Source organism: Stegostoma tigrinum, chromosome 7, assembly GCF_030684315.1.
Source record: "Stegostoma tigrinum isolate sSteTig4 chromosome 7, sSteTig4.hap1, whole genome shotgun sequence".
Classification (NCBI taxonomy): Eukaryota; Metazoa; Chordata; class Chondrichthyes; order Orectolobiformes; family Stegostomatidae; genus Stegostoma; species Stegostoma tigrinum.
In genome coordinates, this window is record NC_081360.1 from 31,796,681 (window position 1) to 31,809,807 (window position 13,127).

The window sequence follows — 13,127 nt, forward strand, 5'->3', positions numbered from 1 at the left end:
TACACAGTTGAAAAATAATTCCACCTATGTGACAGCAAAAAACTGACTGTCTCCTTTATATCCTATGAAATTCTCAAACAAACCAAAGAATATTGCAAAGCAGTTTGAAGTGAGGCATCCACAAAGAGAAGAAAACAATTTTCAACATGACATTGGCAATTTATTTTGTTAACAGGAGTGATTTGTCTGTCATCCCTTGATTTGTGGCATAGACATCCCTTGGAGAATAACAGCGCTGCCTAGAGTGAGCTCAGACTTTTGAGCATTGGTGCTACCGGGGCAGAGGAGCTGCTGTCAATCAAATCCCGGGCCCACCCACAGCATCGCGGGTTCCGCTCGCAACCGTTGTACAAAATGGCGAAGATCGCCAAGACTCACGAAGGTAATTGAGGGGGGATTATGTCGGACGGTGTTTTTATCAGTTTTTTTCTAAAATTAAAACATGGGCGGAATGGAGGTCACAAGAATGTTTCCGTAGGCTGTGTCCGTAGTTCCTCCGGTTGTGAGCTGTAGGAAATGTGGCTGCAGTTCTGATGAACGAGCGCTTGGCTGGGTCAGGAAATGGCGTCGCTCCTGAGAGCGTAAATGAGGGCCGAGGGAAGAGGCGCCAGAAGCGACCGAGCGACCCCGACACTCCCGTTCCACCGACCAGTTCTCGAAATGGGCGGCGGTGGGGGTACTGTCTTAGTTCGGGTGCCTTCACGACGCGCGATCTTAGTTGGGTTTTCGTTGGCTTGAGTTTTGTGGCGGTTGGAGTCGGGCAGGCTGATTGACGCAGTCTGCCTGCGGCCTTGTCAATAACGACGATCCGCCGCCAGCATCGAAAAAGAAAGCGACTGCCTGCATCATTGCAGAGTGGCCGGATTTAATGTGGAGTTTGCTGAGAAGGTAGATCTGGTTCCAACCCAATCTGTTTCTCTACATGGGGAACGAAGTGTTGATAGCGGTGCTCACGTGTTTTCCTAGTGGATGGTCTGAAGAGTGGCATTGTCGATAGTGAGGAAGAGTCATGGTGTCAATGTCTTTGAATTAAGCACCTAACTAGCCAACTTATTTTGGCATTCATATCGCTGTTCTGTTTCGTGCGTGGTTTACAATGCCTGGGTTGCTGTGTCCTGGATTTTTAAAATGCATCCTAATTCTTGCTGCATTGAGGATGCTTAACACAAGTTCCCGTAGCTCTGTGGCGATTTGTCAAATCGCCAACGTTTTTAGACCTTAAGCGACGGTGCTAACGCATCCAAACATTAAAACAAAATGTTTATAAAGTAAACGAATAACCGTTTGATCAACATTTCGTAAAGCCACCATGACTTATGAATAGTGTTGGGCATCGTTGCTTTATTTTACCGTGAAGGAAAAATACTAAATCTAACAGCAGAATGTGTTTGGAATACAGTTTCTTTCGCCAGCCGAAAGGTTGAATTAACGTTTCAAGTCAAGTACAGTATGAATTTTCTTCATGAAATGCAAATGAGATTCCAGTTTATTCAAAAACAGAAATTGCCAGAGAAACTCAACACGTCTGGCAGTATCTGTGGACAGAAATCAGAATTAACGTTTCAGATCCATTGACCTTTTTTAAGTATGGGAAATTGCTGACCAGGCTTCCCAAACAAGTTCCACTTGTCTGGATTTGGCCCATAACCCTCAACCTTACCTATTCATATGCCTGCTATAACTGTATTTACATTACCATTTTCCATGACAGTTCATTCTATAAATGCACTACACTCTTGTGGAAAAAGTTGCATCTCAGATCCCTTTTAAATCATTCAACCTTTCACCCTAAACTTTTGCCCCCTAACCTTGAACTCCTCAATGAAGTTTGCGTTTTCCAAATTTGTTTGCTTTTTCAGTAAGCGTGGAAAAGCTCGGTGTTCCTTGACTTTTTCCAAGAAATCACGTGATAAATCTCTCATTAATCAACTCAAAATCATCCAGATAGTTCAGTTTTCTGATTCTCATAATCCAGAAAAGTTTGCTTTAGTACAAGATTGAGACAGAAATGGTTTTCTTTTATTTTTATGCAACCATTAGGCATATTAGTTACTTGCAAAGTCTAATTTGAAGTGTCACAGTATCTTGATGTTTATTATAAACATTTAAATGATCACAGATAAACTTTGGAATTCGTAAGTTTTCTGGATTTTGTGAACTGCCTTTGGATGATATTTAAACCTATAGTCTGTGGTGTCAGTAATTCTCAATACTTTCAAAATCTGCATTATCAAAATCCTATCTGTTGAGATACCAATATTGTGCTATTAATTGTAGCATAATTCATACTGACTTCTGGAGTTTTATTTTCAAGTATGCCATAATACAACCTTTTATTTTACAACTGAATTACTTTCTTGACACTGGGCATTGACAGTCTCTGTGGATTCATGACTGAAACATTTCAGTTTGCAAGTCTTGACGAGCAAGCAGTAATGTCACAAATATATTTTACCAAAATAAATAATTTTAATTAAAATGTAATCAATTCTTCTCATTCTCTATTAATTTGTAAATAATGCTTCCCATTCTGGCCCTTTTTTTGGTCAAATCTGAGTCAGGTGCATTGATTCATTGTTCATAGTTGTGGTCTTAACTAGTGCCTTGCATAGTTTTGCCAAAAATTCCCTACTTTTATTCATTCTCTTTGAAATAAAAGCCAACGTTCCAATTTGCCTTCCCTATTACTTGCTGAACTTGGATGCTATCTTTTTTTGTGATTAATTTGCAAGAACTAATAGTGGGTGGATAATTTTGAAATTTGTGTTGTTGAATGAGGCTTAAATATTGTTGGGAATGCCTCCTTACTGCTTTTCAAAATAGTACCGTGGGATTTTTAACACTCATCCAATTAAACAACTGGGGCCACAGTGTAATTTCTCACCTGAAGAATGCCACCTCTGACTGTGACTTCTTCAGGCTTGGATTGGAGTGTCAAGCCATGATTTTTGTGCTCAAATCTTGGAGTGGACTTTGAACCTGGAATCTTGTGCTTCACAGGACTCATTGCTGTCAAATCATACAAGCTGCTGATGGTACCTTCATCAGTCTCCTGTTACTGAAAGTGTAGTCGTGAGATTGTCATGTCCTGCTTTTAATAAACCGGATATATTAGGCAATTTTCCATGTTTGGTCAATGGCACTATTTTAGCTGTACTGCAGCAACTGGCTAGGAACTCAACTGGGGTACGTGTTTTTGGGGACTACGTTTAGGATTTTGTTTGGACTTTGTTAGTTTTTGGGTGAAACCGTGACTTAATCTGCGAGCAAACTCACCTTTTTGAATGAGAAAATTGCAAGTTCAAGTGTCACTCCAGGAGTCTAGCACAACAGTGAAGGCTAACCATAATGAGAGTATCGTGATGTTGGCTGTGTGGTTTTTCAACACAAATGCACCCATAGGAATATTTCAAAATAAGAACAGGGGAGTTAGCCCTAGTCTTGGCCAATATTTGTTAATTAACGTCACAGAAACAGGTTAACAGGTTATTGCATTCTTACATGTGTAGTTATGGGAATTGTGTACATTGGCAGTTGCATTTCCAACTTGTAATTGCGATTCACTTCAAAAGTACTTAATTGGCTGTATAGTGCTTTTGGTGTTTGTGACCAGCTTTTTTTTTTGTCAACCTGTTTCAGGGTTGCTATTTTACATTTCTGGAGTATGTGAGATTTGAACCTGGATCTCCCAGTCCTGGGATAGGGATGCTACCACTATGCTACATGGGGAACCTAGTTTTGTGAAGGCCAATTTCCATTTTTTAAAAATCTGGTGCTCTAGCTTTTCTTGATATCACATCACATCACATCACATGTAGTGAATCAAATTAGGTGAAGACTTGAATCTGTGGTGCAAATCTGAGCAGAATGCTGAGATAGATCATTCATGTGTCATTTCTGGCCGAAAGTGGTTGCAAACACTAATACTTGGCATGGCTTTGCTGAGTTTTTTTTAACATGTTTGAGGACAGGAACTTTCTTGGGACATCCTCTACCTTTTGGTTTAATTGTCAAACCATTCATGAATTGTTGTAATTGAGCTGCAGTTTTAATCAGTTTTGTAAATTGTGGGATTGCTTCTAAAATTTATAAACTGTTGCATCTGCTGTTTAGCATGCATGTAATCCTCTGGCTTCACTAAATTAGATTTTGTTAGGTGTGTTTGGTTCTACTTTTCTACATTCCTCACTGAACTAGAATTGCAAATGTGCCTAGATTATAATTGGCAACAACAGAATCTGTAGCCTCTTGATGAAACAGATTCCTTGTTCTGGCATTACAATCAAGGCAGTGGAGCAGCTCGGATTCAACTAGGAATGTAAAGTACAGTTCACGTCATCATAGTCTTACCAGACCATAGGGTTGCTTTCTTCTTGAGAGAGAGACATGACTAGTGATGGTTTAAGCTGAGAGTCACCACACCTCAGTAAAGGGGAGAAGTTGAGAAATGAGGAATTTAGCATTCGATGAATACCTGATTTTGAGCTGAAACATCTTTGGGGTTTGCAGGAATTTGGTGTTGAGGTTAAAATCTGATCGACCATAATCATATTGAATGGCAGAATAGGGCCAAGTAGCTTGGTCTGGTTCCTTGTTTGTGCGTTTTTAATGATAGTCTGCTAATTTCATTGTGCCATTGTTATAGATTTTATATGTGTTGTTTACATGGATTTTAGCAAGGCCTATAACAAGGTCCCTTGTTAAGCTAATACAAAAGATAAAGTCACATTGGATTGATAAGTTGGATACAGAACTGTCTTAGCCACGGAAGATAGAGAGCAACAGTGGAGGGATGTTTTTCTGAATGGAGATCTGTGACCAGTCGTGTTCAGCAGTGATCGGTGCTGAGACCACTATTGCTTATGACATGTATAAATTACTTGGAGGAGATGTAGGTGGCCTGATTAGTAAGTTTACAGATGACATGGACTGGGGAGCTGCAGACAGTGAGGAGAATTGCCAGAAGATACAGCAGGATATAAACATGCTGGAGACTTGGGCAGAGCAATGGCAGGTGGACTTTGATTTGAACAAACGTGAGGTGATGCATTTTGGCTGGTCTAATGCTGGAGAGAAGCATACAGTACATGGCAGAACTCTTAGAAGTATTAATATAGGTGTACAGGTCCAAGTTTCCCTGAAAGTGTCAGCACTAGTGGATAGCCATGTGACATGCTTGCCTTCGTCAGTCATGGCATAGAGTAACAATTGGTAAGTTATGTTGCAGCCGTATAAAATTTTAGATGGGTCACATTTGGAATATTGCATACAGTAATGGTCGCCAAAATCATGCAGAGTTTGGAAGCAGAAATGGAGATTTCATGAAGGGCAGTCAAAGCTTTAGTGGCAGCAAATGGAAATGCTGTTGTCTTGAGATATTGGAGCCTTTCTATTGAATTCTTAAATAGTGGAGATAGATGTCTCATTATATACATGATACTTTGTAACTGGGCTCCATAGACATTATGTTGGCTACAATACCACTCTGTCAGTCCGTTAATCCATTCCTCAGATCTACAAGCCTGCACAAGATACTCTTATGTTTTATATATATTTTTAAAATGTGCTCTAATCTCTGACAAACATCAGAGGAATACTGTTAATTGCCACCTCCTTTAAAATAAGGTCATCAGGTGGACGTCTAAAACCTTTCGGTTTGGAACACAGATTTTGATGCCCCCAAATAAATTCTGCCAGTGTATTTTCTGTGGACAAATGCAAAAGTGTCAACAGACTAACAAAGAAAAACATGTTTAAATTGTAACTACTTGCCCATTCTTTACTTTTCCTGTTCCAAAGATATTGAAGCACAGATTAGAGAAATCCAGAACAAGAAAGCAGCTCTTGTCATAGAAGGAGATGCTGATGGAGTTGGTCTTGATTCAACTGGTTACTATGATCAGGAGATATATGGCGGAAGTGACAGCAGATTTGCAGGATACATGACATCAATTCCTGCGCATGAACAGGAAGAGGTAAAAACAAAAATTTTGCTTAAACTGTCAATTAGAACCTATTGTATAAATATAACCTATTGTATAAATATTATAATTCAATCATGTTTGTTTCCAGACCATATTTTAATTTCAGTCTAGTGCTCTCCCTATTTATTCCAGAACGCTCACCCCATCCCCCTCTCTGATGAAGGGTCTAGGCCCGAAACGTCAGCTTTTGTGCTCCTGAGATGCTGCTGGGCCTGCTGTGTTCATCCAGTCTCACATTTCATTATCTTAATGTCATCTTAAATGTCATCTGAAATTTTAGTGATAGCAAGAACTGCCAATCATGGAGTCAGCGAAAACAAAGCTTGGAGCTGGAGGAACACAGCAGGCCAGGCAGCATCAGAGGAACAAGGAAAGTGGACTTTCTGGGTTGGGAAGAAGGGCCCCGATCCGAAAAGTCCACTTTCCTGTTCCTCTGATGCTGCTGGCCTGCTGTATTCCTCCAGTTCCACGCTTTGTTACGTTGAAATTTTAATTTTTTTTAAGCTAAAACACATCATTACCTTCTAATTGTGTGGTGTCTGATGTACCACTAATATTTTTACCTTTTTTGTTAACCCTTTTTTACTACTGAATTTGGACACACCATATAGGTTAATATTTAATGGAATTTGACATTAAGGCTCATTTGCTTTGCTGAATGTTAAATTGTGTCAAATGACTAGGTGTAATTCTATTCTGATCTAGGAAAGACAGAAGACTAATCTAATGTTATTGTCAGCCTTGTTTTAAACTAAATATTAAGTTACCAAAGCTATTCTGTAGAGCGATCCAAAATTAAGTTGATTTTACTGTGCCCTTGTAGAATCATTTTTGGCAGTATTTAAACTTTCTCTTTGAACTTTCTTTGCCAACTTTCTCCGCAAAAATTTTGATTTCTTGGCAGGATCCTGAATATTAGTAATATCTCTTGAATTACATTGGCATTGTGGAGATACGATAACCAACTGTTCCTGCCCCTAATTGTATTAAAGATGTGTTTTTAAGGAGGAAATAATGACCAAAAAACTAAAGACTTCTTTTTTTCCCCTGTTTAAAAAGTTGAAATAAGATAAATTGATTTACCAGCAAAAAAAGGAGTGTTTCACTTTACCATTTTCTATTATGTTTGTTTTCCTAGGATGATGATGACTATTCATCTCCAAGCTTACTTGGTCAGAAGAAACCTGGATACCATGCACCAGTGGCACTATTAAATGATATACCACAATCAACTGAGCAGGTAGAACTGTGTGTCATAGAATGAAGCAGTTGAATTATTGTTGGTCCTGTGAACAATCAGTTTTTTTTTGGAAGTTTATCCTCTCCTATCTGAATACATTTTATTTGAAATGAGATTGTATTTGTAAACAATTTCAGCAAGCTCCTTTGCAAGAGCTTTTGGAGCATTTGCATTTGTGTACTTGTTTTCATCATAAGTAAAATATTTCTGTAAAACTTGATATATTTGGTAAATAAACAAGCTGTGCAATGATAGTTTAAACCAGCATAGCAAATAAAATTTAAAGTTTTGCATATTTACTGCTTAACCTTACTATTTTGTCCTTTATTTATTTCATATGTACAGTATGATCCATTTGCTGAACATCGATCGCAGCGCATTGCAGAACGAGAAGATGAGTACAAAGCACGTAGGAGACAGATGATTATTTCCCCTGAACGCCATGACCCTTTTGCAGATGGTAATTTTTTCAGATTGTGCTGACCTTTGTATGAGGGTGTACAGTGGTTCAGCCCTTGAACTTAATTACTTTGCTTATTTTACGGTTTGAACTATTTAAAGCATCTTATTTGAGAACTTGTTAAAATTAGATTAAACACTGAAAGGCACTTCAAATCTTGCATACCTGTGTCATAAATATATATGGGTATGCAACATGTGAAGGGTTACCATTACCTCTGTTTTATTGTCTACACAACAGGCTGTTGAAACAATATAACTGAAAGCTTAAATATTTAAGTAAATTCAGAAATGTCCTTTGCCTTCCACATTAAATTAGTGAGATGTTCTTGTGTTTTCAAGCAGACCTGCTGGCTGAATTTTTGTTCTTGCTTGAAATAAAAATAGCTTATTTCCTCTTCGGAGGAGTGTAACATTTTGCAACCTTTATGGAACAATATTTTCAGCACTGGTCTTGTGTGGAAGGCACATGTACAGAAATAATTAGCTGTAGGATTGTTTTTTTTTCTTTGAAAAGGCCTTTCCAAATGTATGCAGAGGTTTGATGGCCCATCAAACAAGCCAGCTCCCACAGAATATTTTGCAAGTTGAAAGTGTCAATTTCTTGTTCATGTAGCCTGCCAGAACAGCTTTTTTAAGCTAAAGTATTTGTGAACAATGATCCAACCATTACTCTGAATGGTTGACTTAAAAACAAACCACGCGTATAAATTTGAGGCTGGTCTGCAGTTCTGAAATTGATTTAGATGCCTTGCTATCAAAAACATTATCCTGTACACACTAAGTAATGCAGCACAAATTGCTACTAGTGTGCAGTGTAATCCATACATAAAATAATAACTGTATATAGATTTATTTGAAAATTATCTGGGGGAGAAAATATTTTAACTGACTAGGTTGGATTTTTCACAGTTTTAAATTAGTGCACTGTTGTACAAATTGAATCTTTTTATAAATTGGCTTGCATTTTCACCCATTGCAGTCATTGGTTGAGTAATTCTCTATTAAGTCAGTGATGTTTCACATACGAACTGTTTCTTTTGGATAAATAATTCAAACCTGAAAATTTTGCCACCGTTACAGTTAAATTTAAAAAAAAGACTTTGTTTGTTTTAAGTAGCACTGTTTTCACTTGAAATTTTGGCAAAGCATAGATAGTTGCAGAACGTTTTGAAGCATTTGAATCCATTGCTATGAAGCTATACTATATTGATGAAAATGACACCTGAGCCTCTCCAGTGGTCTAGCACCTTCACTAGGTAAGGCATCTGGATCAAGAGATGCTGTCAAATCTTTACCATAGTAATTGGGGCCAGAGTTGAACTGTGACATTGGCCTCAGTACTTCAAGGTTATGGAGGATGGAGAAGCTGATCATTACTCCTGCTCCTCAAAATTTTTCACTGACCTTAGTGAAAAATCCACATTCGTGAACATTGAATCATAACAAGATTGGCACTGTTGCAAACTCCCACCTGTTCTCCCTCTAGATGGATAACATGCCAACACCCACTGTGTAGATCTACACATACCGAATGGCAACTTGAGTATGTGATGCAACAACTTATACCCGTGGAATAATTCTTCTCCAAATATCTGTGTTTCCATAAGAAATGGAGACGCAAAAATGAGTTGACAAAAGAGAGTCTGGCTGTTTCAGTTGTGATAAAGACAGATTTACTTGTATGGTGTCTCCCACATCTCAAAGCTAGGATGGAGCTTGTCATCCTCTGAAATAATTTGGAGTGGCCTTTTTGTAAGCTATTTTAATGGTAGTTAGTTAGATGCTAGTCATTGGTCGCTGCTGGGAAGCATAGTGGGCCAGATGGAAGTTTTGTTTTTCTTTCAGGTGAGTGAGTTTATATTTAAGAGTAATCTAGGAAGTTTTGCTCTATTTAGTACATTTTCAGTTTAACTAGTGATACAGGTCTAATTGAAAGAGGTATCAAACCAACAATGTGTATGTTTTATCAGGGATAGAATCTGACATTTTTGTAACTGTAATTGCTCTAAATATGTTTGCCGGAATTCCACGGGCCCATACTAACTGTCCTTAATTTCTTTCCTACAGCAGTACTGCTATGACAGTCCTGTCTGCATTCTTAAGGGTGCAGTGCAACAGATCGTGTGTAGGTTATGCTGAAAAAGTAAACCAAAAGGAAGTCCAATGAAAATGGCAGTATGTCAACTGCCAGTGTAGCATGTTTTTAGACAAACCCAAACAGCATAATCCCAAATAAAAGTATCCTGTTGAAGTAACTTTTTGTGCTTAAATAGTTGCATTTACAATTATTTTTAATATGGTTAATATTAAACAGGTAAAATTTTGTTTTCTCCTAAGAAGTTTATTAGTACACATATTGAGTGAGATTTTAAAAACTAACACAAGGTGTGATGTTTTGAATTTTAAAACCCTTTCCAAAGTGTTACTAATGGTAAAGAGATAATTTTCTAGGCTTCTGTTCTGCTGCTTGAAGTCAGAACTGCTGATGGACACACAGGCCCGCCAGTGTACGTATTCCGGAACATCATCAAAGGAAAACCGACAATAATGGACACTTAATGTGTTTTGATGTCTTGCGTATGATTTGCTTATAACTGCACTTAGGCATTTATTTTAGATTGTTGTAATTATTACTGTTTGTATTCAAGCAGGTTAAATTGACCATCAGGTCGCTTCTCTGTAAGTTGCTGTGATTTGAGCAAATATTAAAAAAAATTGAGAAGTCAGCAATTTTAAACTTAAAAGTTGAATGAAAATAAACTAGAATGCTAATGCAAAAGTATCATAACTAGATAAAATAACATTGACTTTTCTCTTACACTTGCACTAATTGCTTTCTGGTCTGTTCTCACTATTTTTGTCCCTCAGGTGGAAAGACACCAGATCCTAAGGTCCATGCCAGAACCTACATGGATGTTATGCGAGAACAGCATTTAACAAAGGAAGAGGTAATGCACGTTCTTGCTTTTGAAATGCTAGCGTTACATATGTACAACATTTTGTGTATCCAAGTAAAATAGGCTTCTTTAAGTTAAAGTTTGGTTTATCTATTAATTTGCTTGTTTTAGAGGGAAATAAGGCAACAGCTTGCTGAGAAAGCTAAAGCTGGAGATCTTAAGGCAGTCAATGGATCAGCCCAACAGCCTGCTAGACGCAAACGTCGCTGGGATCAGACAGCAGATCAAACTCCCAGTGCCACACCCAAGAAAGTATCCAGCTGGGACCAAGCAGAGGTGAGAGGGAAGACTGACATTTTCATTAAAAGAAAATCAAAATGGTGGAAATGCTAGAAATTTGAAATAAAAGCGGAAAATAATGAAAATATTCTGACAGCATTCTATGAAGAGAAACAAAGAGTTAATTTTTCAAGTGATCCATCATCAGAATTCTGGCCTAAAACATTAACACTATTCCTCTCTGCAGAGAAGCTGCTGGATCTGCAAGTATTTACAGTATTCCCTATTTTAGTATTTTTGTTCTCGCCTGTGCATGCCTTTTCTCCTCTTAAGTGATCCATGGCAGAGTACGCATATTTAAATGTTGGGGAGTCAGATTGTGACCCCTTCGTGGAGATTTTTAAAGAATGATCAGAGCCATAAAACTAAGCTAACATTTTTTTTCTGTCTTGATGTCACACTGAGCAAGTTTATTAACTTGGAACATATCAGTGATTTGCTTCCTCTATTTCAGTGGCCTAATATCACACCATGCAACATACTTATTCACTAAGCATTGGCAACTGGTAGAAAATACTTATATGATATACATCTTTGTTTCATTAACATGATCTTCAAGGCCCAATAAGGCTCATTTTATAGTCAGTGCTCCAGTCTTCCATCACCAAATCAGTTTACAGTTTGAATCTTGTTTGAATGCATCCATCCTTTGGTTACAGTTGCGGTATCTAAAGGATTAAAATAAGTGGGGGAAGGAAGGATGGAGTATGACACAAACAGGAATGTAACTACTTCATCTATTTATGCTTGTTTTGAAATACCTTCTTTAAAAATGCTTTTTAAAGGTTAAGAGGTTAATTTCCTCTCACCTGTGGAAACCCACTAGTTTGAATCTGGAGTTATGGAGCTTCTTATCAAGTAGGTAAATAATTAGTAAAAGAATGTGAGAAATAGGAGCAAGAGTCAAACCTTTCAGCCCTTTGAATCCTGTCTAGGCCATTCAATGAGATCATAATTGACCTTCTTCAACATTTCTTTTTTTCCTGCACTATTTCTGTGTACCTTGATGTTTTTAATACATAGAAGTCTGACTTCAGTGTTAAATATACTCAGTGACTGAGCCTTAACAACCCTCTTTGGCAGAGAATTCAAAAGATTCACCACTCTGAGCAAAGAAATTCTTCCTTAAATTGAATGCATTAATTACTAGAAAGCAAACAAAATGCCAACAGATGTTCGTTTCCTTTCAGTTTTCATTAATCAAATAAAGCCAAGCTAAACAACCATTTAGCCGACTGCTCTAAGATCAACAAAGCTTCATTGGTTTCTTACAATTTTGAAGCTTGCCATTCGTTTCTATCTGCAGGACTTGCACTGCTTTATCAGGTGACCAGAATCAATACAGCAGTCTCCTCCTTCGGTTAACCTTTTGTTTATTCACACTCAGCAACATTTCAGTTAATTCATACCCTGAGAAAAACCAGACTAAGTTCCAGTATAAATTAAGGCTGTAGTTAATTGGTAATTCTGTAATAACACTGATTTATTAAATCACTCTCTGCTGTTTTTTCAAGAATCTGAATCTGCAGCAGTATGGTGAACAATTTGTGGAGCTCCTATTGTTATAGTCTCATTATTACACATTATCTTTTGAAAATATATTTGATCATACTTACTGAGTCGTCATTGATAAATTCCAGCTTATTTGTGTATTTTCTCTCTGTAGACTCCAGGGCACACACCAGGACACACACCTGGGCACACACCTGGCCACACACCAGGACATACCCCTGGTCATACACCTGGAAACACTCCTTCTCAGAGCCGTTGGGATGAAACACCTGGTCGTTCAAAAGGCAGTGAGACTCCTGGTGCAACTCCAAGCACAAGAATGTGGGAGCCCACTCCTAGCCACACACCAGCAGGGGCTGCTACACCTGGACGAGATACACCTGGGCATGCTACACCAGGTCATGGAGGTGCAACTTCCAGTGTGCGCAAAAATAGATGGGATGAAACTCCAAAAACAGATCGGGGTGAGATTAAATTTTCTTTCTGTGGTGGAAATTTCTCTTCTTTCAAAGTCATTCATCTTAATGCAAAGATTAAGAAATATGATTTTGTTTCAACTTCGGTGGAATATTTTTGAGTATGTTCATTTGAGATTTTTAAAGACTCACTTAAAATTGCTAAGTTACACTCATACATAATCAGAAAAATGTGAGATTATGGAATTTTATACCACAGTTTGCCCAACCATGACCA

General features: G+C 38.0%; 1 protein-coding gene across 2 annotated transcripts in view; it reads left to right on the plus strand.

Moving 5' to 3' along the window:
* Positions 1–284: 284 nt before the first annotated feature.
* The window catches only part of sf3b1 (splicing factor 3b, subunit 1), a 56,865-nt gene continuing 44,022 nt past the window's right edge, over positions 285–13,127 (plus strand). Inside the window, exons 1-7 of one of the 2 annotated variants that reach the window (XM_048533803.2) lie at positions 285–382; positions 5,800–5,975; positions 7,123–7,224; positions 7,570–7,684; positions 10,555–10,634; positions 10,755–10,919; positions 12,589–12,898. In XM_048533803.2, coding sequence (XP_048389760.1) covers positions 355–382; positions 5,800–5,975; positions 7,123–7,224; positions 7,570–7,684; positions 10,555–10,634; positions 10,755–10,919; positions 12,589–12,898 — 976 coding nt within the window. In that variant the 5' untranslated portion in view covers positions 285–354. Of the gene's footprint in view, positions 383–5,799; positions 5,976–7,122; positions 7,225–7,569; positions 7,685–7,711; positions 10,194–10,554; positions 10,635–10,754; positions 10,920–12,588; positions 12,899–13,127 lie in introns of those variants that run through there. The other variant, XM_048533804.2, reaches the window with a different exon arrangement.